Here is a 27,771-nt window from a genome sequence, read left to right on the forward strand (position 1 = left end):
AATCTTTTAGTTTTTACATTTATTTTCGCTTATAATTTGCTTTTATTACTATAGTTTTTTTTTAAGTGCCTGTGTTTGCCTTTTAGGCTATGCCTTTAACTGTTATTTGTGTAGCAGCAGATCTCTCTTGCGCTCTCTCCCTCTCTCTACTTCTATGCACAGCAACCGCTAGATTTTACATATGTGTGTGTGTGTGTGTGTGTGTGTGGGCTGTATCGAACTCTAAGCAGTAAATATCTCTCTCGCGCTCTCAGCAAGTGCTTGATTGCACGTGTGTTCGTGTGTTTTGTGTGTGTGTGTGTGTGTGTGTGTGTTCTGTATGGAACTCTAAGCAGTAAATTGCTCTTCGGCAATCTCTTTACATTTGTCTATGCACAGCAACTGCTAGATTGAACGTGTCTGTGTCTTGTATGTATGCATGTATGTGTGCTGTATGGAACTCTAAGCAATTGTCGACTATCGACGCTTATCGATAATTGTGTTTTACAATTTGCATGTTCATTGTTTTTTTTTTGTTTTTGTTGTATTTTTTTGTTTGTTTTATTTTTACAATATTTTCAACTTTAGGATCATAGAAGTAATAACATTAAATAACATTTTTGCGTAATTCTAGTATTTCTAATGTTTTTTGTTTGTTGTTGTTGTTGTGGTTGATGCTGCTGTCACACTATGTGTTGCTGTTGCCGCTGCCACCGCCGCCTGCTGCTGCTGCCGACGCCGATGCCGACGCCACCGTCGCTGTCGCTGCCGCAGCGCCCGCTGCATTGCACTGAATGAGCCCGCTATGCTGCGCAGTCGGCGTTGCAGTCATCGGCCCCGCCGCTGCCGCCGTCCCATGATGCTGATGCAGGTGGTGCAGATGAGTGTGCGGATGATGGTGGTGATGGTGGTGAGTGTGGTGATGATGATGGTGGTTCAAGTGATTCAAATTGTGGTTGTTGCTGTTATTGTTGCTAAAATTTAAATGTAATGCACCGCCAGCCGCACCATTGGTTGCCCCATTCGCCGGCAAGGCGTGGCCGCTGGCATCGGTGCCCGCTGCTGCTGCTGCCGCTGCTGCTGCTGCTGTCGCATGAGGAGGAACTGCCGAGGTGCAGTAGCGCGTTGTATCACCGAATTCGCCGCTGGTTAAATCACCTAGAATGCCGCCCAGTAGGCCGCCGCTGCCGAGCGGCTTGCCGACTGCGCCCGGCTCCGGCTGCGTGCAGATGGGCGGGGCTGCGGCGTCGCCGTCAATCAGCGATGTGCCGCAGCTGCTTTGTGAATTGACATGCAGCGCCTCGGTCGAGGAATTGCTAATGTTGCTATTGTTGCTGTTGCTGTTGCTGTTGCTGCTGCTGTTGTTGTGCGGCTGCTGCTGCGACTGTTGCTGCTGCTGCTCACAATTGGAGGCAGAGGCCGAGACAGACGCGGAGGCGGATGCTGAACCGGAATCGGTTTGCGAGTCCTGACCGCAGACACTGTTGTCGTCGGTCAAGCGCAGCGCCACCTCCAGATCGCGCAGCACGTCCGTCTCCTTCTCGTCGATCAGATTGAAGCGGCGATGCAGCGCTGTGAGGTGCATGAACGTCAAATTTAAATGGGTGTGCAAGCCGAGCAGCGCGATTTCTCTGAAATGCGCCGCATACAGATGCGCTATCACATGAAATTGCAAGCGTAAAATCTTCCGGGCGATCGACTCGAACGAGCCGGGAAACTCGTTCGCGTATTTGGTTGGAAAGATCAACTCGTCGCTGACCGTTTTCTGTGTAAAGGTCATCACATAGTCGATATACTGCGGCGCTGCGACCCGCGTCTTCTTGCCCTTCTCATCGAACCATAAGTACGTTCTGCAAAGCAATTTCGGAAGGCAATTAGAACTGATCTCAGGCATTCTCAATTTCCATGCAAGACTCACCTGTTGCCCGGTCCGGTCATATCGGCGCAGCCGGATTGTGTACAAAATTCACTAATAGTTCCATAGACCAAGTTCACGTGCTCGAAGAGAGCCAGAGCTGTAAGATATAGAGAGGGCATATGATATAAGATTATGATTCAGAATAAAGTAATTTGCTTAAATTACAAATGGATTACAGTAGAATATAACGTCTTTTGGATATAACAACGGTCCCTTAAGCGTTGTTATAACCGGGTTCTACTGTAGTTGTATTTGATTTCTGTATGTACCTTTTCAATTTCCATATTCCCTACTATTATATTAGTATCAAACAAATTTCAAAATTTGAAAAGTTCACACAACACAAGTCAATTGTTTTTCTAATCCTAACTCATAAATTATCCATTTTATTTATTTTTTTAAACAATTTCTTTTCTCTTTGAATATATTAATATATTATCTGATTCGATTTTCAGCCATAAACCAATCTAAATGCTTTACATTCATTAAAAATTATTTATTAGCTTTGTCCTTCATACTCTCTCTCACTCTCTATCTTTCTCACACACACTTTCCCACTCTCTTTCACTTTCCCCAGTGTGTTTCTTCTTCTTATATGTGAATGACAGCTGTGTTTGTATAAACTTGACATTGAAACACCCAGCTGGGGGTCGGCGACAGTGACAGCGAAGGCGACAGCGACAGCTCGTCAAAGTTTTATCTTCAGAGGCACGCTCGTAGTATCGTTAAATGGGTCAATGTTAACTCAATATTGGCACAACTGGGCGTCAGATGGAAGAACAAAAGGGAATCGCTTCGATAGTTTTCTTGTATTACGTCAGACCCAATTGCATTATGCGCGGAACAAGGCGATGCACACAGACGGAGCAGGGGGCGGGGCAGAATTCAAAATGGCTTGGCCAATGAAATCATTTTTAATGGATAGGGGCTAGGCATAAGTACATATACTCTGTATAAACACTCTCTGCATGCACGTATCCATCCATTCATCTATCTGCATGAAGTCAACTTCTGCCCCTACTGTTTACCATGCGACCCCTCGTCCCCGCCCCCACCCCAGCTGGTGGCATTTTGCAGTTGATTATTAAGAAAATTTATAATCAAAGTCGCTGGCGCGCGCAGGGGGCGGTTGCCTTGGGGGCTAATATATTACATTCAGCTGAAACACTGCCAATTATACGAAAGGCTGCAAAAGGCATCTTTCAATGCGTTAATTTCTATTTGCGTACCTATCATTATTTTCGATGAGATTAACACGAGATGATGTAATATCTGACGAACTGCTGCGAGAACACGTATACAGAAGATGACGGCAATGACAATGACAATGATGATGATGATGATGACGATGTGGATAATCATGCGAATGATGTAAGCTAGTATTGCCAATTAAAATTTAGGACCACCCACAGAGTGCCTAACTGGAGCATCGCAGAAGGACGCCATCCAAAGACCTAATTGGAATTCAGTTGGCATACTGATTCGATCGTAACTAGAGATGTTCAAGAAGCTTTAATAGTCGTAGCACTCTAAACTGTTTAGCAAAAAGCGAATCTCTTATTCATATTTCAGATATTTGAGATATTTATTATAAATATTCCCCTTATTTTGTCGTACCGCTCTAAGCTGAGGTAATTCCAATTCTAATTTACTATCAAACACTCGTCGAAACATGCCTCAATCTGGACTTCGTTTCTATGCTCCAGCTTAGGGTAGGTCTTCATTTCGTAACTCTCTATATATAATTGATGTTGCCACTTAAAAAGAATATAAAACCAGGTTTATAGACCATTATAATTGTTATCAAAGGGGAAGCGGAATTAAAAAGCTTTTAAGTGCCTGTTTTATATCACTAAGCCAATCTTGAGTTCAGCAGAGTAGAAAACAAGCAAGCGTTTTAATAGAGATTTACTTGAAGTAGAATAACTAGAATAATACTCATTTGCGGATTCAAAAGCGAGTATGTGGGCTTTCAGTTTATTTCGTATAATTCTTCTAAGGGCAACATTGACTTTGTGAACTTTTGCAATGTAGAGTGGATGTACCAAAACTCAAAGCTCTATATATTATATTAGCGCTAGGTGGAAATGTCTTGATTCTAAAATATTTGAAATTTGTATATACATCAAAGAAATCTGAACTTGAAATCAAGTATAACTATCGATATTTATCGGTATTTCGATTACAGACGACTGTGGAAGGTTTATAAGGCTAAATATATATTCAATTTCAAGTGCCCAGCTTTTATTATCTGTAATATCGTACAATACAGACAGATAGATAAATCCCTGTGCGGATACTCTATTATATACGGGGAGTCGTAGTTCTACACCTGTATATACATACATACATCTATAGTAGTTCTACACCTGGCCTACTGCCCAATCAACTGCAGCTTATAATCTACGAGGTAAATGACGGTTAATACGCCTCTGTTTAGCTACATCCATTCATGCTTTAAGCGATATCTGTTGCTATGCCTCCATTTGCAGCTGTTTGGGAAGCAGCTTCCCATTGTCAACTGTCAATCGGCACGTTCTAAGCCCAGTTAGTTGAATCAGTCGCGAACGAGAGCCACCATTCGATCTCCGTGTGGCCAGAAGTCACGAGGTTCAAATACCAAACAACTTGTCTATCAAAATTACCAACATTTATAATCACACGGTAGCAAATCAACAACGGCAACAACAACAAAACCTAATAGCAATTCATAGATGAATGGACAAATAATTCGAATAAATCATAACACGAATATCACGTGAAAAACAAACACACGCACACAATCAAACGTTGAGTGGGGAAGTAGCTGTTGAGCGTTGGACTGCGAGATAGGTAGAGCTAGATGGAAGACTGAGAGATACCCAGTGGTCGGAAGAGAGTTGGCGAAGTTGTGGAATAGGAGGAGTGGAAGATATAAGTATAAGACTGTGCTTTGAATGAGAGATTACTAAAAGAACTGTTAAATAATAAATATATATAGCTCTATAGACCTAATTAATTATTTAAAAAAAAATACAATTTAAATTAGAATAAATTTGATGAACATCTAAAATTATATGTTCTGTTTGTAATATAAAATATTTTTTAACTGAGGGATTTTAAAAATCAAAGTATAAGATTTGAAGACAGGAGGATATTATATAGTAAACTTCCAAAAATAAAAACGAACTTTTATTATTGTATATATTTTCTGAGTATACTTCCCTAATATGCCCATTGTATGTCCTCATGAGTTTTGTAAGGTATTAAACCAAATGGATATCTATTTAATCTTTTGTTATCTGTTAACATGTGCCAACTTTAATATACCTCTCTAGTCATTCACTATACGTCTGGGGAACTAATCAGATCATACAAAATATCTACAAAGTCATTGTGCTATTGTTTTCCAGAGTAGCACTACTGATCAAAGATATCTATCTACTGGAACTAATGTCAAACTTTCGCTAAAGAAAAACAGACATAAAATATACCCTATTTAAAGAAAGGAGTATATAGGAAATTGGATTAAATATGCTTAAGCGATGATATATTCTCTCTCTTTAAGGCTTTCAGAGGATATCTTTCATCCCATATATGCTAATTTTCGCTACTTACTGTGTGAGGCTAGCCATTCATTGTAGTCCAAGCCAGCTGGAAGATCGACAAGGGCTTTGAGATCAGCTTCAGGTAGTTTGCGTTCAAGGACGCTCTCCTCCAAATACAATTTGGTGTCTGTTGAGTTTTGATCGCCATCGCGCTCTTTGCGACGCGCCTTACTGCAATGAGACAAACGCAAAAGAGACAGGGTATTGTTAGCACATCAGCATTTAGAGCACATATATCTGTAGACATATATGTATATAACTGTGGAGATATATTAACGATTGTCCTAACGAAGTTCTCACCCAGCTACGCATAGAAACGTATCGACCGAGTCCTGGGCATAGCGGTACAGTGTGCCTATGGTATCACCAATTTTAGAGGGTATCGTTGTCACTTGCCACATAAAGCGCGCGGTACGCAACAAACATTTAAGCACAAACGATGCGGGCGCTGAGCTGTTCGCTGTGGCACTTGATCTTTCAGTTTTGGCTATATCTATAATGGGTTCTGATTCGCTGTCTAATTTTGTTGCTATCGAGGCACTTGTTGTTAGTGTTGTTGTTTCTTTTGTTAATGCTTCTGTTGCTGTTGCTGTTTTTGTTGTTGTTGTTATTGGCACCTTATTGTTTGGCGTTACTTTCATTTTTTGGTATTATTCACATTGCTTTGGTCTTTTTGTTTTTTGTTTTCATTGATTTGTCTTTCCGGCCAGCTCTGCAAATGCTTTCAAAATGTTTGCTTATAACAACGGAAAGACCGCTCAACCCACTCCTCTACATGGACGGACACACACACACACGTGTCTTATCGCTCAACGGTAGCCCTCAGAATGGCAGGCAACAACAAACCAAACCCAACCAAAACATAAAAAAAAACAAACCTCAGCCGACAATCGGGCAATGAGAAGCCCCGACAGTCCCTGACTCGGGTTATTATGCACATGTCTATATACAAAATATCATGAATATAAATATATATTTAGTCGAGTTCTTGATAGCATTCGCTCCCTCTCTCTCTCTCTCTCTCTTCAGTTCTGTCTGTCTCTCTTCCGATCGCGAAAAGAACTTGCGCAAGCTTTGCTGGCATTAAGGCTAAAATTTGTTGCTTTTATTCTTTTGGCTTAAGCGATAGGAAACTCTTCAGCACCTTGAAGATTGCTCGAGTTAGGCCTCGACGACCAAAGTCTTTATAAACCATAAAAAATATTATTTTTCGCACTTCAGATAATATTAATATGTCTGGCTTTAGACAGGAACTGGGGAATTCAAATATGGTAAACAAAAATAGAGAACGATTGGGAGTTAAGAGAGAGAAAGAGAGAGAGAGATGGTCGAAATCAAGAGTGAGATAGTGATTAAGAGTGAGACAGAATAAGAGAGATAGATCGAGGGAAGAGACAAAGAAAGAGAGAGAGAGAGAGAGGTCTAGTTATATCTCTCTCTTGATAGAGGGATAGCAGCAGAGGCCAAATGGAGCATGCAAAAAAAAAAATTAAAATACATCCATATTATTAAAAAAAGGAGCATCTTAAGCGAGTCTAACATTCTTCCAAATAAATAAAATATTATTAAAAAACCTTGACCAGTATATAATTAATGATCTCCAAAGGCTTCTCTAGATGGATACCGAATAAAGCACTATTAAAACAAAATATTCCATAAACACAATGATAGATTGTCTAAGTCCAAGTCTAAGTCAACACAATTACGAATTTCAAAATAAACTTCAAGTCTTCTGAATAGACTTTAGAGCTCGCGTGTTTGCTTTCTCATTTCCTAATCAGCATAGTCTATGTAATGATATAATATATCATAATTGTGCTTAAGTAGCTTACAAAAAGTTGCTTTCAGATAAGACAAAAGCCCCAAAAACGAGCTCGTAACGCTTTCTAAGCCCCAACGAACTGACATAGAACGCTGTCTGTAAGAATACCCCAAAATCAACAACAGCAACAAAAACTTGTTCCATTTGCTCTATTTAAATAATTGCCAAACTCCCGATCTTTGGGCATATATATGCATAGAGATAAAGCCAGCCGCATAGAGGAGAACAAGGCAGCGAAGCGTATTGACCAAATCGTTGCGATAAGAGAGGGCTTCCACATACAGAGTTAAATAGTATACATATGTGTAGTTGGGTATACATATTATGATTATTTGCTTGGGTAAACAGGTGAACACAATCGAGTCGTCAGTTCAGTGGCCTCTCCATTGTCTGAGTTAGGCGATAATGAAAAACTTTGCCATACAATTCGACCTCATTGTCAATTTTCAACAACAAAAGCAAAAACAAAAGGGCAAAATGCGAACAAGTAAACACGAGTAAAGTAAAAATGGAAAAAATTAAATATTCATGGACAAGGTCGCACACTCTGATAACATGATTGGAAAACGAGCTGTGCTACCCCATCGAAAGCTGTTTGGAGCTGCCCTCGCTCGGAGGCCCACACCCCTTCGTCCCCACCTACGGCGCCATTCCTCAATCTCAAAGGCGACCCTCGACCACATTTCAATTTCCATTTTTCAATTTCAATTTCAATTTGCAGCTGACAAATTGCGTGTCAGAGGAGTTGCAAAGGTCGGCTCTTAATTTAAGTGCGCCTTTTGTTCGCATTACCTGCTATCTAAGGCGTGGCATTAGGCGAACGACATTTCCTGAAATTACAGTTGCCGAAATTGGGGCAATAACACTTTCCTATTAACCAAATACCAATTTCAAGGACTGCAGCTCTTTTGGGTATCGAGTTATGCTTAGCTCTAATATCAACTTTGATTGAAAGTAATAAAAATATTATTTTAAAAATTGTATACCAAAATAAAATAAAATAAAAAAAAAAAAAAACTAAAAACCCAAGAAAATTAAATTAAATAAATTTTCATAAAATCACTAAAGAAATGCTTTTAAAAACATTATTTGTTATTGTTATATTATTCATCAAATAAAATAAAAATCTTTTACAACTTTTATGTTATCTAGTTTATACACATTTATTTGTTTCAATTTTGTTACCCAATTTATTCATTTAAATATTTTTGTATTTACTTAATTATATGATTATTTGACATTATTTTGTTAATCTAGATTTTCTCAAATTTTTGTTTATTTAATTATTATACTCTGAACCCAGTGAAAAGTTTTTGTTTGCTTCTATTTTTTTAATATTTTTACTTTAATTTTAATATATATGTATATATATATATATATATATATATATATATATATATATATATTTTTATTTTTATTTATTTATTTTTTTTTTTAATTGAGAATCCTTTTCTTTAATTAAATATGAAGTAAAAAGACATTTTTTCACTATATTTTTTCACTTCTTTTTAATTTCACATACTTCTTTTAGTTTTAGTTTAAATATATATATTTTTTAGTTTTAGTTTTAACTTTTGTTTTACTTTTAATTTGAATGTTTCATTAACTTTTTTTTTATTATTTATTTATTTAATTTTAATATTTTTATATTTTAAGAAAGTTAGTTTTTATTTTGAGAACTCTTTTTAATCGTTCAACGTCACCCTTCAAGATATACATATATGAAAAGAATGAAAATGACGAAACTCGACATATCTGAATATGAAATGTTAATTATCGCTCGATATTTGATTGCCTTCAGCGAGAGAAGATTAGATAAATCACTTAAAGAAATATTGAAATATTGTCATATAAATCAAATGCACCTCGATAGGATTTATAATATACGATTTGCACTAATCTATCGATTGTACGTCGCTTATCATATCGATTGTTAAATTAATTTGGGGCTAAGCGAAAAACACGAATTCAAGGGATAAGAACTTCCACGCACACACACAGAAATATTGCTATAGACATTAAATATACGATTTTATATAGTCGAAGAAGAAGAATAAGGAGAGACCTGGTATCGTTCGAGCAGAGCAGACCGCAAATAAATTGGCACGTTGAACTTTTATGTCGCATTGCGATGTCGCAATCGGCAAGAGACTGAAAGCGAAATAGCAAAAGCCTCGCACGAAATGCCGAACTAGCGATAAATAAAACAAATTTTGAACTCATAATATCCGAGGGACTTGGAACATGATAAAGCGTAGCCCGATTTTAGGGTTCACTTTGCAGCGCCCCACGACAAGAGATTAGCAATTTGCCTTTTGGGGGCTCGAACTGCATTGGCACCTGACTCAATTCAATATTTATTGAAGACACATAGGGGCAAAGGCTTTTCGATTTTCGCTTTTGTATTTTCCCAATCGACTTGTTTTCTTTTGGGTGCCATATGCATTCGCTCACACACCTCCACAGTAATGATTCTACCTCCATTAGCTGTTGTCTCGCCTCCCCCTCTACAGAAAAAAAATGGAATTCGTAATGCGGTATTCGACATGACCCTGAGACCATATGTTGCGCCTATATACCTATATACCTATATATACCCCACCTACTGCTCCCTCCCTCACACTCTCCACCTCTCGGTTTCCCTCCCTCTCCCACTACATTAGATAAGTGCAATTGTTTCCCCCGCCCTGTAGTATATATATTTATATATACATATGTGTTCCATTTAGTGCAAAGTATTTCCATTCACGATTGATCCATCAATTTAAAAAGCTTTCGACTGTTGCCACATACGATAAAGAAAAACAATTAGGGAAATACGAGCCGATATATTTTGATAGAGTTCGAATTAATAGAAAGTTGATCGAAAAACGTATACATATATAAATATTCTACATTATATGCAGTGTAATACATTGTCTATATTAGATGGAGCTACAGTTTGATGAGATATACATAAATAATACACACAGAGAAAATTCATATATATGTATGTAAATATTCTAAATATTATTTAAAGAATTTAGAGAACTTTGAAATTCTGGGAAATTGGAAAGAAATATAATCCGTTATATTTACACTATATTTATAAAAGTTTTCTGAAAACTTCTGCATTGCTGAAAGATTTTAATAGTATGACGGATATAAAAAGTTCAATAGATCAAAACGAAATATTCAAAGATAATAAATGAGAAATTCAAGAATAAACAAAATGTTTAAACGAGTGGCAATAGTTCTTATGAGTATGCAATGAGTATCTATAAAAGATCTATCAATGAACATTTTAAAAAATATTGCCCTATTGCGAACATTTCTAGAAAATATTGTATAAAACTAAAGAATATTTAGATCAAATATATCTAGGTATATAAATATTTATTTACATATTCATGTTACTTCCGCTCACAAAGTTTATCAGACTTATATAGAACATGATGAATAATTTCAATGAAAATTCTGTGAGTCATAAATAATATTTAATCAAAGTTAGTCAACGATATAAATTTAATCTAAGCATATTTCTGGGTCTTATGGGATCATAGATACCAAAGCGTCGTTAATTTTGATCGAATTAAAAACACATAAGTTTTGCATATTATTTTTATTTTTATATTTTATTAAATGTACGTTATATGTTTTTTTTTGTTATTTTGTAAAGGTCAAGGATATTAAACAGACCAAATAGATCTATTAACTCTACGATAACTGAAATACTTTTAGATTATGTTCTGTATCAGTGTTCTATATCAATTAAATAATATATACTCGTATACATATATTTCTAAACATACATATATAGTATTATATATTACGTCTACCCCATTTTTGCCGTGATTACCGCCTAGTATATAGGCTAAACAGATGGCAATTTGTATATGAAATGATAACAGGGAGCAAACGATTTAGCTGCGCTTGATTATTTCTATTTTCCCTGTGTGATTTAACAAAATCGTGTGTTTATGCTTGGCGATTATGATGGACGAGATGGGAGAGTCGATTTTTGTGTTTCGGGAATACCAGAATTGGGGTACGGATGTTTTTTCCAATTTCGTTTGTGCTGATTTGCTGATGATGAAATAATATTGTGACGGGCAGCGAAAATTGTTTATAGATTACAGCGCAATGGAAATGGAATTACGATGTGGAAAAGCAAGTAGGGGAAAGAAGGCATTACCAAATATGAGAGACAATCATGACCATAGCGGAGCCTAGCAACAAAGCAAACAACAAGAGACAAAGAGGTTCCTTCTCTGTTAACTGATATCAACAACAGGTGAGGTTTCTAATGGTGTATGTGTGTGTGTGTGTGTGTGTGTGTGTGTGTGTGTTTGTGTTGTTGATGTTGAAAGCAATTGCGACGCGTCGTGTAAATGGTGCCCACAAAGTGTTGAAAGAGCAACAACAACAATAGATAGGTGATACTGTAGTAATAGTTGCCTCGTCTGATAAGTTAATGGCCATAAAAAGCTTCACAAAATAAACTGTAACAGCAACAGAGGATGATGGGGGCAAAGTAAGTAAGTAGTAAACAGTATAAGAAACTCATTGTCCGATAAGATACAGTCAGGTTACACACAAAGCACTAGAGGAAGAGAACTCATTACAGAAAGAAGAAGAGCCGTTCTACAAATTGAGTAATTCCAAATGGGGCCAAGAAGGAAGCAGAAGCATATACAATAGAATATATAATTAGATAATATAATAATAGATCAAATGCAACAGCAAATAAATGAGCTGAAATCCTTTTGTTATCCAAGCAAATTACTCACAACAAATCTTGACCGTGCTTAATCATAATCTTTAAATATAACAACACCTTAAGAGTTATTTTCATTCATTTTTTTTATATGATCATTCTTCTAATATAAACCCTGAACCTTAGCTCACTGATCTACGTAAAGCACCGTATCATGAGTGAATACATACCATATTTCCTTCAATTTCCAAGTGTAAACTTAAACTAATTGCTTGCTGTTTGAACTAGTTCAACAGTTCATTAACTATACAGTTGACCATGAAGCATGAACAGTTATTCACCTATTAAGTTGTTTAATAGAACTATTCAGCTCAATAGAACTTATTGATCATATGAACTAGCGTATGAAAATCATTATGGAAGTATGAACACATGAGAACAATTAGTACAAGTTCCATTAGCTAAACGAATAGCTGAACAGTTCAATAGAACATATTGTTCATATGAACTATCATAAGCAAAATAACAATTTTTAAATCTATTTCATTTTGTTTTTCTAGTTCAGAACAAGTTCCATTGACGACACTTTTGTACTAACTCAATAAACAGTAAACTCTAAAGTTCAATCAATGAAACGAAATAAATCATTTATGAGCAATTAGGTGGCTCATTTACTGATCACTGAACAAGTTCAGCGGCTCATTTTAATGACATGGGTCTTCTAGATTCAAACTCAACTTCTTATGTCTTCTAACATATCGAAAACAATAAACTCTGCCCTTTAAAGTTCGTAAAACTTTTCCCCTCTGATAGGTTTTACGAAAATAATCGAAATGATGAAGTTGACGATAATGATGATGATGTAATATCGCTTCGTACAACATAAATGTGGGCACACGACTTTCAGTTCGAATTGGTTGAAGTAAGCGTCGTAGGCAAAGAGAAACAACGACCCCGATAAAAAAAAAAGCAATTGAGTCATCGTCATGAAAACGTGACAGAATAATGGCACAACATAAAAGACCCATTGATATATACATATTTAATGTATGTATATATGGATATGAATGCCATTTTATTCACAATATCTGATTACAGATGATAACACTGAACAGAGGCACGATATAGCAACCCCTTAAAAATCTTTCTACTAGCTAGTTAGCTCCTTTGATTGTTCTACAGCTTCAGGTCAATTAATATCTATGTAAGATCAAACTGGTTTTGTAATATATACACACATACATATAGAAAAACTCAATGACGTCACTTTTGACACTGACTTTCTCGATTATATTGATTGAACTCGCTTTTAATATTCGAATTCGCAGTCAATGCAACACAAGTGACTCGATTAATTAAATAAAGTCAATTATAATTGAGCACGGGGTGGAGGAGGAGGCAGAAGTGATTTTCGCATGTGCGTATAAATTATCATTGTATAAATCGAACGATTGCACTCTTAATTAATGTCAATTCATGAGTCAACGTTGAAGCAGTCGTTGCAGTCGCAATGATTAGAAATTTAGTGCGGAATACGATTGAAGTAATCCTTAGATTGAGAGCAGCGATAAGAATAATAAATGTTCTATAAATGGAATAATTCACAGATAGTTTTATAATTTCAATTGATGTGCATTTACAAATTAAAATTATGATTTACATATGTTAGCCATAAAATCTCAATTTTGCACAAGTCGAATCGTGACTCATCGCAATCTATCGTTAAATTTGCGATGAACGATTAATTTCGACAAGTGTGCAATTGCGATCACGTGAGGCGCTGCATACAAATGCTAAAATACACACATACACACACACATGCACGCGCGCTTACGCACAGCTGTATGCAAAGATAACTGTAATGCAAAGAGAGCGAAATCCCATGTACAGACGCATTGGCGTCAGTTGATTGGCCAGGGCATGTCAAGGAGAGAGAGCAGGGGGCACGAGCTAAAACGTAAATGTAACGTGTGTCAAATGCGACAAGTTTTTTTTTCAGTTTTGTTGCTTTTTTGAAGGTTACGAGCGATGGAGAGGAGTGGGCGGCGCTTGGGCGACCGAACTGCGGTCCGGTTGTGTGAGCGGGTGACTGGGCGAGCGGCGGCCGATCGCCGAACGCGTTTTTCAAGTCCACTTCACGCTTGATGTTTGATGTCACTTGGTCAACTTGTTTGGGGGTTTGGTTTTATTTATTTATTTAATTTTTTTTTTTTTTAGACTCTGTTGTTGTTTACTATGTGCTTTGCTTTGATTCAGATTCAGGTTGACTGTTGACTGAGCAGCGGGTGCAGCGCTCAGCTGCAAATTCAAAGTTCACAGAGCAAAGCTTTCAATTGGGTTTCATTTAATTTGATTTGTTTGTTGTTTTTTTTTTTCGCACATTGAATCACACAAACATACACACACAGGCAGACACACAGAATTGTGTTTGCGCGCACCGTTAAATGGAGTAGGAAGAGGAAGCGATCGTTGCGTCAATTATGTACAATCTATTTGATTATTATGTTTTTTGGCATTTTTTCTAGCCTTTTTTCTTCTTTTTATTTTATATTTTGGTTTTTCTACTTGGTTTTGTTGTTTTGCGTGCGCGCGCGCTTCACCGTCGGCAGCAGCAGAATCAGAAGACTGGCTGACGCGACCGCGCACCTTAGCCGTAGCGCAGCTCGCTTTGTTTTCTGTGCGTGTGTGTGTTAGAACTGAGAGCGGGAGAGTGAGAGAGAGCGTGCGTATGCGCCTGTACTCGTGCTCATACTCGTGCTCGTGTGTGTCAATCGAATCAGCTGTGGGCGCACACTCAGACATTTGACGCTCATTGCACTTTGAATGAAATTTGTAACGGTAGTGTGCTTTCCAATTGGATTGCGCAAATGTTAACCACGACAGCACACATAAATTACATACGTTATGCAAAACTCTGCGTTCTGCGCTCAACCTCTGTTGCTTTTGTCTGCTGTCGTCTGCAGCTGAATGACGCACACAAATGCCCCAAAAACATGCGCCGGCTGCTGCTGCTGCTGCTGGCTGCTGTTGCGGCCGCTGTCGATGATGACTGCGGCAGACAGTTGAGCGCAGTGCAAGAAGAAGAGAATCACAACTTACGTTCTGTCTGTCTGTAAGCGTGCGACAATAAAACAGCTGCGCTGACGGCAGCGGCGACAGCGACAGCGCCAACGCTGTCAGCGAAAACTAAAACAAAAAGAAAATGCAAAGCAGAAGCAAAGTCAAAAGTTTCTGTATAGCACGCGCGCATATACATATACATATGTTTGTGTGTATGTACGTCTGTGTGTGTCTGTGTGGTCCAATTATGTGTGTATTTGTTTGCTGGTGTGTGGACAGCGTACCTTTGCCTTTTGCCAAGTTCAAAATTATTTAAAACAATTAATATTCATTTTGCTTGAACATTTTCAATTAGCTGCAGCACGAACACCCCTACTCTCCACCCCTCTCCCGACCTATTTCTCAATTGAATTTCTGCCCCTTGAATGAAGGTGTCAAAAATGTTTCAGTCATAAATTAATGAATTAAGGAAACGAACAGAGAATCAGAACGAACGCTAAATGATTCGTAACTGATTTATTTAGAGTATACAAAAGACGTTAGTCATCTCAATTCTTCATTTAGAATAATTAGTAGCCTATTTAAGAGACCAAATAAAACCAAAGCCAGAACAAAAAAAAAAAAAAAAAAAAAAAAAAAAAAACAAAAAAAAAAACAACAACAACAACAACAAATTTATGTGAACTAGAAGAAATTCTCAGCTCACAAAGTGGGCAAACCAGCTAATCGAACGGAGTAGCGGCACATTTTGGGAATAACCGTTAAACGGGTTTCTTACGGAGCTGTTATCTGATCAGATCAATCAAGCGTTTACAATCGTTAATCGATAAGTTCATATCGAGCATGCATAGAATTGTCTTGAATGGGAATTAAATTGATTCGGCAAGGAAGCAAATTTCTTTCGTTTATTGTTTTGCTGATCTAATCAATGAAAAGCTTCGCTATTGAGCTTTCGGCAATCACTATCGATACATACATATCTACAGGGATGTGTGTATGTACACATGTGACTGTATTGTGAAGTGTGGCACAGTGTGCTGAAACAATTAGTAAATTAGCTAAATTGGGATGTTGACTACACGCATTTTAATTGATTTCGCATGTTTTTTTGATGATGTTTAATAGGCGAATAAAGGAAAATATATAGTATATTAGCACAATATACATATGCAGAGTCCAAGCGGCAAAACCTGACGGCAGTAGTTAATCTAGCAAAGCTACGCTCCATTTACGCTGCCAGTCACGCAAGAGGGAGAGAGAGAGAGATGGGAGTATTCTACACATAAGTGTGTCACAATTAACAATACAGAATTACGCGTTAATCAAGCGCAAAGACACAAGCACACACTAACACACACGCACATACAGTTATGTATGCCTGCAGAGAGCAGACAGTTTAATTAAGTTTTTTGGGCGATGTTGAGCCACTGTCGTTGCGGATGCGGATGGCGTTTCAATGGTAAATGGTAAATGGTAAATGGCCAAAAGCTGCGATATGAATCAGCTGCTGCCAAAAGTGCGCAATTTCCTATACGTCTTGTTAATGTTGTTGTTGTTTCATTTTTTGTTTTTTGCAGTTTGGCCCACTGTTATTGTTGCTGCCAGTGAGAGACAACACAACCAGCCATAAATTGCAAAGTACCGTTTTGACCGCGGCACTCAGTTAGCATACTAAAGTATGAGAGCGAGAGAGAGAGAGGCAAAATAAACAAGAATCACCCGTTGTGAGAGCGTCAAACTAAAAGAGAGCCAAAGCTAACGCATCACAGTGGGAGGGAGAGCGTGAGCGCCCCGTGATGACAGCGGGCTTCTTATGTGTGCGTATGTATGTGTGTGTGTGTGTGACTGTAATGAGTTGTGTGAGTCATGCTGAGAGCGATGTTAATGTCGCTGCTGATGAAGGTAAAAATCAACAAAAATTATAATAATAATAATAATGGAAAGTATTTAAAAAAAAAACGAACGAAAGAAATAGACAAGAGAGACGACGTACATCCAGACAGTAGACTGTTATTTAAATAGATAGACAGCAGATGATGTTGTTGATGGGGCGATAACATGTGGTTAAATGGATTAAAAAAGGCGTGAAGCGCACCAAGCACAAAAACCAAAGAGAGTGAAAGAGTGTGCGAAGGGCGGCGCTGGTGGGGAGAGCGAAAACAAAAGCAGCAGCATAGCAGCTAAATGAGCCGCAGCCGGAACTTGATGATGGTTCAGGCAAGCGCCATTCCAGCCTCAAGGTGAAGTTTTATGAGTGCTACTCTTCTTTTTTTTTCTTTGCCTGCATCTCTTTTGCATGTGGGCGAAATTGAAAATGAAATTGTGAAAATATGTTAGTGTGCGTGTGTGTTTAGGTCAGCTACTGCAATTTATATAAACTAAAACGAATTATGGGCTGGTTGTTAATGAACTTTTTTCCATGCTCTTTTTTTGCCTCTACGTCAATGAGTTTCACTTGCAATTTACCTACAGCGAAGTTAACGGATGTGCATGTAAGTAACAGAGCAATGTTAAGTATTACATTTGATATATAAATTCAAAGCTTATTTGTGATTGCATATTGTTAATAACATAGCTCTGTTAAATAACATAGTATGGCTTATTTGCAAGCATGCATGTACTGTGAACAAGTGATCTCTGTTATCTATAACTACTGTAAACTACTACAGTTTACATGATCACATTTCACATGCATATTCTTCTAATAAGACATTGCCATTAACATTACAAAAGCATTTTATGGATTGTTGACATATAATATAAGTGTAGTATTAAACTAACTGTATTTTCCATAGTCTAACAGTTTACAGCTCGTTTTATTTTTGCAATTTTAAAGTCTGGTTGAGAACTCACATCTATTAAGCACAAGTTCAAATTGGACTCCATTGTCATAGTTTTTGGCATCTTCTTACCAACAACGCTCGATTCTTGGAAACAGAAATTTCCGTTGACCTCTGGCGCTCTGCCATTGGCCACTGGCCATTGGGGCCAGCCCCCGCCGGAGTTGTGTTCCAAATTTTGTAACAGATGCCAAGAAGAGCTAATGGACAAATAATTACACTCAGCAACAAGAGCAAAAGAAACGCTTTTGGCCTCACTCAGAATGGGGCATTTGAAGAGGAGCAAGAGGTCGGAGGGGCAGGGAGGGGGTTTTATCCAGTTGGTTTTATGTCAATTGCTTATGCATAATTACCGCAATAGAATAGACAACGGCATTTGACAACAGTAACGAATACACCGTGAGAAATTTGTGGTTAACAGGAGAGAAGAATTAAATTTAAATATAAACTAATATTCGATAATATAATGTTTTTTAGCTAACTAAAAATTTCACGGTAAAAAATTAAAAGTGATATAATAATAAAGCAAAGTTATACTAATACTCCATTCAAATATTAATTAATCATAGATATTGGAGTTCAATTTAAAAAGAAAGAAAAAATTAACCGTGGGATTCCAAGTCGAATCAAATCTTGCAAATTAAAATAGCATTTTAAATGTTAGTCGATTAGTGGAGCTCAAATGCAAATTTCAATTAATTTTTTTCAGCAATTTTTTGATTGAATTTCATTTGGTTATATAATTTTTTATAATTGAATAGTTATATGTTCATTTAGTATAAATATTTTGTTTATGTAATTTTATTTTATTGATATTTATTAAAGTTTTGCTTTTATTATTTATTATACCCTGAACCCATTGAAAATGGGAAATCAGGGTATAATGTTTTTGTGTAAAAGTATGTAACAGGCAGAAGGAATCATCGCAGACCCCACAAAGTATATATATTCTTGATCAGCACGATGAGCTGAGTCGATATAGCCCTGTCCGTCTGTCCGTCCGTCCGTCCGTCCGTATGAACGCCGAGATCTCAGAAGATATAAGAGCTAGAGAGCTGAAATTTTTGGTGCATACTCTTGTATACCATACGCAGTACGAGTTTGATTTATTTTTTCGATAACTCATCCGATAACTTTTTTATCGAGAATAATCGAAAAATTGATTTTGTTTTTTGAGCCTCATTGAAATACTGTTAGACATAGAGATTTCAGATTTACTGTGTATATATATATGATGAATACAAACATTTTGTAATCAACAGATTTTTGATACCACGCCCCCTTCGCCCCCAATTTGCAAAAAACGTATTTCAAGTACTAGAGACTTGTGCTTTAGAATGTACACACATTTTGACCATATGATTACGCTCTGAAAATTTCATGTTTGCATGTCTACAAAAAAAGTTATTCATCAAATAAATTCTCATACTATTGCCCACACTGCAGCGCAGCCCAAGCGCAGTCGCTGCTTACTGCGCAGTTAGCAGAGCGCGGGCGCGTGAGGGTGGATGCATGTGTATGTGATAAGAATATCAGCTTGGAGGGTTCAGGGTATCTCTTAGTCGAGCAGTCTCGACTAGAGTCTTCTTACTTGTTTTTATTTCGTTTCTTTATATCATACTTATTTACTTTTATACCATTTTAATTATATTTCTGTTAAATATTTGTTTATTAAATTATTCTTTTTCTTATTATCAATAAGAATAATATATATTTATACCCTGAACCCATTGAAAATGGGAAATCAGGGTATAATGGTTTTGTTGAAATGTATGTAACAGGCAGAAGGAGGCGTGGCAGACCCCACAAAGTATATATATTCTTGATCAGCACGACGAGCTGAGTCGATTTGGCCCTGTCCGTCTGTCTGTCTGTCCGTCCGTCCGTCCGTCCGTTCGTCTGTCCGTATGTATGAACGCGTCGATCTCAGAAGATATAAGAGCTAGAGACTTCAACTTTTTTTTAAAATGTCGGTATATATCACGCGCAGATCGAGTTTATCACTAAAAAACGATAACTCTTTCCGATATTTTTTATCGATAAAAAACCTTATCGAAAGTCAGTTAAAAAATTATATCTCCCACATCATTATAGCTAGAGTGTCCAAATTTTAAATATATATTAAGGCGTATTTTATACAATTTCGGTTTTTGTTAAAACTTATTAATGTATAAATATTTTTCATTCTACTTTCTGTTCTAATAGATTTTCTTTCTTAAATAATTTTTGGTTTGTTTTTATTTCTTTTTTATTAATTTATTTTATTCATTATTCAACCAACAATTTTACATTTTTCTTTTCCTCTGTTTATAGTCAACTCTCAGCCTTGCCTTAACCCCATTTGCTACCAATTTTGTCACCGGAATTAATTAGCTGTTTCATACTCTTCAGGCATACCTCGCAGCTATTAACATCTGCGATCTATGTTGGAATTTTTCTGCAATCTGTAGTTCCTGCTGCTGCTGCTGCTGCTGCTAATGCTGTTCGGGGGCATCCGGTATGAAGCGTTCTACCTCGTTGATCTGCTGCGAGCAGCTCCCATCTTAAGCTGACAGTTGTTGCTGAAGAGATCAGCAAGAAGCAGAATCAGACGAAGAAGAGGAAAAACTTTTGATACGCCTGCTGACTCGACTAATTTCTGAAACTTTTTGTCTTTGTCTTTAGCTCTGGCTTTAGCTTTGGCAACAGCTGTTGTCCAATTGTCCATCTTGGGAAGTCATTAAGTGGCCCACAGAATGTCAATGAACGTTGTCTCTGCGGCGAATTGGAGCAACAGGTGTTGCCTCTGAGCATTCACAAGATGAAGATTCTTTGCTGAATATGAGCTCAAGTTCAGATCAAGTTCAGTTCAGGTTCAGGTTCAGGTTCATGTTCATGTTCAGGTTCAGGTTCAAAGCAGCTGTTCTCGAGGTCAATAACCAGCTGATAAGTGCAAGAGTAGCGCGCTCTCAATGTTATATATGTATAAGTGTGTATATATGTGGATACATGTATGTACATATATAAACGAATATATCTATATATAACAGTTGCCACATTGCAATACAATATACACTGATATACATGTTATATTTTTAACTTATGACAATGCTACACACAAATATACATATATAACAGTTATTATTTCACAATGTTATTTCTACATATATTTAACATTGATCACTAACAGAGCTGCCAGACTTTACAAACATAAAAGTGAATAATCAAGAAGTAAAGGGGAATAATGGAATCAATATTATTTTATTTATAAATAAATAATTAAAAAAAAAAAAAAAAAAAAAACAACAACAAAAAAGGAAACTATAAATATTAAAAAAAATGAATCTATACATGAACAAAATTAAACAAGAAAGAAAGCTCTAGTCGAGACTGCTCGACTACGAGATCCCCTGAACCCTACAAGCAACTGATATTTCAAACACACACGCACACACACACACACACACGCATACAAACAAACACACGCATATACACACAGTCACATATACAGGCGATTGCGCTTGGGTTGCGCTACAGTGTTGGCAATATTATGAGAACTTATTTGTTGAATAATTTAATTTCTAGACGTACGATCGTAATGAAACTTTCAGAACGTAATCATAATGTTAAAATGTATGTGTATACCGAAGCACAAGTCTCTAGTATTTGATATACGACTTTTACAAAGATGAGGGTGAGGGGGTGGATTTAGGGGCGGGGGGGGGGGGTTAAGTTTTAACAAAAACCGAAATTGTATAAAATACATCTTTATATACATTTGGAGACTCTAGCTTGAAAGATGTAGGAGATATAATTATTTAAAGGTTTTTTATCGATAAAAAAGTATCGGAATGAGTTATCGTTTTTTAGTGATAAACTCGATATGCGCGTGATATATACGGACATTTTAAAAAAAAGTTGAAGTCTCTAGCTCTTATATCTTCTGAAATCGACGCGTTCATACATACGGACGGACGGACGGACGGACAGACAGACGGACAGGGCCAAATCGACTCAGCTTGTCGCCCTGATCAAGAATATATATACTTTGTGGGGTCTGCCACGCCTCCTTCTGCCTGTTACATACTTTTAACAAAACCATTATACCCTGATTTCCCATTTTCAATGGGTTCAGGGTATAAAAATAAAAAAATGAATAAAATATTGCAGATGATTATTTAAATCACAAATATTGAAAACTATATTCATGCATAGTTATTAAATAGTTAATAAAGAATAATAAAACATATTGTAAATTAAAAATCAGTTCATCAACGAACAGGGAAACACTTGGCAAAACTCATGACACTTCAGGCCCAAAAGGCATAAAACAACTGTGACGCAATATTCATGTGGTAAGTGGAGTGCTTTAAATTGGAACAGGAAATTAAAACATTTTGCCAGACAACAAAGAACACATGAGATATTAAAATGTAAAAAAAAAAAAATTACTCAAATGTGGAGCTCATAAACTTAGTCAGAGCGAAAGAAAGTAGTCCAGAGAGCAGATAAATTACAAAAGACGTGAATAAACAGCAAGCAGAGTGAAGCAAACACGAGCAAACAGCAACAAAACAAAAGCCGAAGCGAAAAGTGCAAGTGCAAACACATAAAACATGTCCAGTTTAATGGCAGCAGCTTAAAGGATTACCCAGGCAATGGGGCCGAGTCGTAACTTATATAATCAACTCATTCAGAGACAGCGAAATTGATGAAAGTGCATAACAGAGAGAATCAATCGTTCAGCTAACACGAAATAAAACTGCTACAGAGCATTGGTCTAATATAATTCTAATTGGATACTTGATTTAACATGAATATTTAACATAAGTTGAATATGGATAGAAAGAATATTAACATTCTTAAAGTCAAGAGATATCGTATTAGACAAATTGGACAATGTAACTTTGCATTCATCGTATATATCGCACGCATTCCTATTAGAAAATGCAAGGCAGTGCTCTGCTATAGTACAAACATATGCAATTCTTATTAGACTTTAACAGACCGTCTTCAGCCACAGCTCTGCGCTGCTGCTTAACAGTTTCCCAATTAACAGCAGTTATCAATACTAAAGTTAGGTCAGCGACCTTCAATTTACATACATATGTATATGCTTGCATGTGTAAGCGTGAATTTCAGTGAATGTGTGTGTGTGTGAGCTTGTATGCGTAACACCATTTAAAAATATATATTTTTAAAGAAATCCGTTTGGACTTTCAATTTGCGAATTGTTTGAAATTCTCAATGCAAAAAAGCCACAAGAAAACCAAAAAAAAAAAAAAAAAGGCGAAACTTTGGAGCTTGTCACCGTTGAACGCTTGACAGCATTCAATTAGCCCTCCACCACAAACCCTTCTAGCCAGCAGCAGCTACCTGTGGGCCTGCTGCCGACAAAGTACAGTTAGCAACAAAATGCACACAATGAGCTGTTTGAATGACTCTTAAGACACAATATTAGTCATTTATGTGATTTTCTTATTCATGCAGTCATATTTTTACTTGTATTTCTCTCTGCCTCTTCGCATATCGTTTCTTTTGTTTTGTTTACATCATTTTTTATTCAAATTTTGAAGACTTCTTGTATCGAACTTCGAATGAAGTAGAGATTGAAAGAGGGACAGACAGACAGAGAGAGACAGAGAGAGAGAGCAATATAGACATTATTATGCAAATTTTATTTTGTATGCCTCCCATTGACACTTTGCGCTTTGACAGGTTTATCATCGTCTACGCTGCGCTCTGCCGCTACCTCTCTGTCTCTCGTACAATAACAATTGACTTGTTACGTGCTTGCGCTTCGTCTTTGCCTTGTTCTCTGACTACTCACACTCTCACGCATATTCGTAGTCATTGTCTTCACTCACACATACATGCGTATAAGCAGTCAATCAATGTGCGTGAGCGAGTTAGCTGCATGCATTAAGGCCAGCGCGGCAGAGACGTCGCGCAACAACAACACTGCTTAATTCCTTTGTCAAGTCAAAGTTGCTCTCTGAGAGGCAGAGCGAGGGAGCGGCAGAGGGCGACTTGCTGAGCAAAGCAGTTGACAACGCGCCTCCTTTTGCTGCTTCCTCTTCCTGGCGTTCGTGTTTGTGTTACGTATTTCGCTCCTCTTTTTTTTTATGCACGCTCACTTCTGTCAATATTTACATTTCTAACTAATTATCAGTTCAGCGCACTTTGTGTTGACAGAGTCAGCGCTCTGCTGTCGTTGGCGTTGGCGTCGCTGTTGTTGTCATTTGGCTTGCCTTCAACTGTGGCTCTCGCCTTCAACCACGCAACGAGAGTTCATTTAACTTTGCATTCTCAAATAAGAAAAAAAAAAAATTAACTAACTTGAAATTTGATTGCTAATGCTTATTTTGGGTAACCAGGAAGCTCTTGTATAAACCGCTAGGTGCAGCAGAACAAGTTGTTAACAGCCGCCAGCACTGTTAAGGAACAGAACAAGTGCTGCGTGCACACTGTGAACTGCAGCACATTAACAGCGATGTTAGCTAACGCTGCGAGTTTGACCTTCAAAAAATACGCTTTTCAGGCCTATTTGGCAGCTGAGCTAACTTTAACATAAAAAACTTTAATGTTGTTTTTGTTTTCCGAGATATTTTAATGGCCCTTGCCTTGAGTTTGAACTACAAAGAGCTTTTAGCTTTTAGCTGGTTTGCTTAAACAAAAGCCGCCTGAGAAATGATTGTAATTAAAAGTCATAAAACAAAAAAACTACGTAAATAAGACACTAATGCTATTTATCTAAGCCGAAAAAGGTGGGTTTTCTGTTTCGTTTGACCTCTGGTCACGTTACTCGTACCATGTATTCAAATTCTAATTAGCTTTCGGTCTTCTGAGGTATTTGGGCAAAGCGAAATATAAGTGTAAATAGAACAGAATATTCTATAAGGCTATCTAGCGTTGTAGATCTAAGTGCGTATAAGAAAGAGCTGCTAATGGTTGTATGTATTAGACCAATACAATTGTCATAAATTCCAATTGGAATAAATAATTACAGACACGTTTGGGCTTCTCATGAGAGAGAACAGAAAGTTTATCATAGGCTAACAGATGTAGCTTACTCAAATTGGATTGCCCGTAATTCCAATTGGAATACATTACATGCTTGACATTTTCCTACCAGAGAGAGAAAAAGAAATAGAAAACAGAGAGAACAATTTAGCATAAGGCTAACAGAGCTTTACATAAGTACACATTCATGTCATGCAGTCCAATCAGAATAAATTATTACAGCAAATAATCCCACGCTTTGGATTTTGATGTAAGAGAGAAAATGTGCAATTTAGAAATGTGGTTTAGCCATAATGAAACTTAAGAGCAACAACTTACGCCACTAAGCCGCCCAAGAAGGCAACTGGACCGCCGCCAATTAGACGGATCTTGCGATGACAGGAATCGAACAGCGATGTACGTGTAGGCGCCTGCGATGTGGGTGACATGTTGTTGTTTATGTTATTGTTGCTGCTTTTGCGTCGACTGCTGTTAATGAGCAGCTGTTGTTGTGCGGCTGCCGCTGCTGTTACTGTTACTGTTGTTGTTGTTATTGTTGATGTTTTCCACGCTTGTTGTTCACTTGTTTTGAAATTGTAATTACTGATGTAGTTGTTGTTGCTGCTGTTACTGTTGCTGCTGCAGTTTTTACTGTTTTTATAATGAGTGTTGTTGTTATGGTTGTTAATGCAACTATTAGACAAACTGTTGCTGTTTTTGTTATTACTATTAATGCTGCTACAGCTTTTATTGCTGCTGCTCTCGTCGTCCGTCGCAGTCGCTGTCGCTGCTGGGTTTGTTGTTATTGTTTTTGGCTTCTTATTTCGCCGCAGCGCAGCTGCAAAACTGTAACTAGTATGCTCCTTCTTTTTCTTCTGCTGCTGCTGCTGCTGCTCAACTGTAATTGTCGTCGCCAGCAACAGTAAACACTTTTCGCTCTGCTGCTGCTGCTGCTTAAAATAATAATCAGCTGCTGCCCGCGCTGCTCTCTTTTGATTTGTCTCTGCTGCTTCCGCTGGCTGCGCTGCCGCTGCTGTCAATGGCTTGTGTAGCTTTTGCTGTTGCTGCTTAAGCTTTTGCAGTAAACTTTTGCGCTGCTGTTGTTGCTGTTGCTTTTGCTGTTTCTTTTCGCTTGTGGCAGCCGCTGTACCGAAACCCAGTTCCACAATGTGCTGTGTGGGCGCTCTCAACATTATTCACACTCACTTTTGCTTTTGTTTTTGTGTTTGTGTTTGTTTCTGGTTTTGCGTTTGTTTTTGCTTTTAGCTTCAGTTGAATGTTGTTATTGTTGCTTTTGCTGACTTTTGCTTGACTTTAGCATATTTTTCACAGTTGTTTATGTATTTTGTTTCTTTCACTTTGAATATTTGTTTGTATCTTGAGCTAAACTTTCTTCTAGAAACAAATCAAATATGAACAAAAATCAAAAATAAGAAGAAAAATAAAAGCGAATAACTTTAGTTTATCGATTTTGGCGTCGCGTTCACTTTCTGCTTTAAATTTATTTGCGGCTTTTGCTTTCCTTCTTTGCTGAAATTAGCTTAAGACGAACTTCTATCGCGTTTTGTGCTTTGCGTTTTAGTCGACGCGGTTTTGCCTATTTTGCAAATTAAAGGAAAGCACGCCCATTGCACAGTGGTACGAGTGTGATAGAAAATTCATTTCATATTTTATCATTGTTATATAAATATATAAATTAATATTTATAATCTACCATTTTTATATCATTTTTATTTTTGAATTAGTATGAAATACAATTTTTTGTTTTTTATTATTTCTTTTTTTTTTTTTTTTTTTTTTTTTTTTTTTTCTTTATTCTTTATTACCACTGTGCAACAAACGGACACATTGACTCGGTGCTCTATGTATGTTTGTATTTAGTTTACGAGTCTTGACATACATATACACAAATATTTTATGCATATACATACATACATACATATATACATAATATATCCATATACATATATTTATTATATATGAGTTATTTTAGACTTTTTTGCGATCGCGTGAGGTTTTTTCTTTACTTCACAATTGTATGCGTGCGTGCGTGTGCGTGTGTATATGTGTGTGTATGTTGGCTAAGTATAAATACTTATACATATGCATATTCGCATTAACATACACATACACATGCATATATAGCTGAATGCATGTTAATTAGATTTCCTATGGAAGCGAATTATGAATTATTTGTCTCGACTTCTTTCTAATCTCTTCGTTGTTTTTGTTGTTTTCGTTATTTACTTAAACAATGTTGTTTTTTTTTTTTTTTTTTTTTTTTTTTTTGTAATAATTTATGCAAATGCGCTTGGAAAAAAACGCAAGTTTATAATTTTTAATTGTAAGTTAAATAAAGGCAATGCCTATGCTTTTTTGTTGTTGTTTTCTGTTTTGTGGTTAACTTCCTCGTAATTAATTCAAATTCGCATCATCTTGAAATTGTATTTCTTTTAATTTATATGGGATGTTGTTTCTTATTTCTCCACATTTATTTCAGTTAAGGAAAGTAAAAGCTGGTGTCATCCGCTGCTTACGCAATGCCTCAGCAGCAGCAGCAGCAGCAGCATCAACAGCCGCAGACCCCGCCCCTGCCCCAACCATAGCCCTAGCAGCAAGTCCAGCAAAAGAAACCAACAAAACGAAGAGCTGAGCCAAAAATTAACAACAAAAACAATAATCAACAACAACAACAACATCATCATTAAAGAAGCCCAGCGAGAAAACTTGCAGAGCAGTGGCGTAGCCAAAGGGGGACACAGACAGTGCGAGGGGCGTTAAGGGAATTACCTTAATATAAGGCAATCATCGAACGGGCAAGAAAAAGGAGGCATGACAAAGCTGTTAACCTTCACCCATTTACAGTTAAATATGGAGAGAAGGCGTAT

At 37.1% G+C, this 27,771-nt stretch overlaps 1 protein-coding gene across 1 annotated transcript; it reads right to left on the reverse strand.

Annotated features, from left to right (window-relative positions):
- Nucleotides 1-2: 2 nt before the first annotated feature.
- Nucleotides 3-26,541, reverse strand: LOC108650965 (MOB kinase activator 2). The gene is made up of 4 exons (XM_089259855.1): nucleotides 25,223-26,541; nucleotides 5,495-5,655; nucleotides 1,898-1,994; nucleotides 3-1,829 (listed from the first exon to the last, which is right to left on the reverse strand). Exons 1-4 carry the CDS (start codon nucleotides 26,074-26,076, stop codon nucleotides 668-670), a joined length of 2,274 nt encoding a protein of 757 aa, XP_089115981.1. The 5' UTR covers nucleotides 26,077-26,541; the 3' UTR covers nucleotides 3-667.
- Between the last annotated feature and the right edge of the window lie 1,230 nt (nucleotides 26,542-27,771).

The sequence above is a fragment of the Drosophila navojoa genome, chromosome 4 (assembly GCF_054131105.1).
Source record: "Drosophila navojoa isolate 15081-1374.11 chromosome 4, UAZ_NAV_1.0, whole genome shotgun sequence".
Lineage (NCBI taxonomy): Eukaryota > Metazoa > Arthropoda > Insecta > Diptera > Drosophilidae > Drosophila > Drosophila navojoa.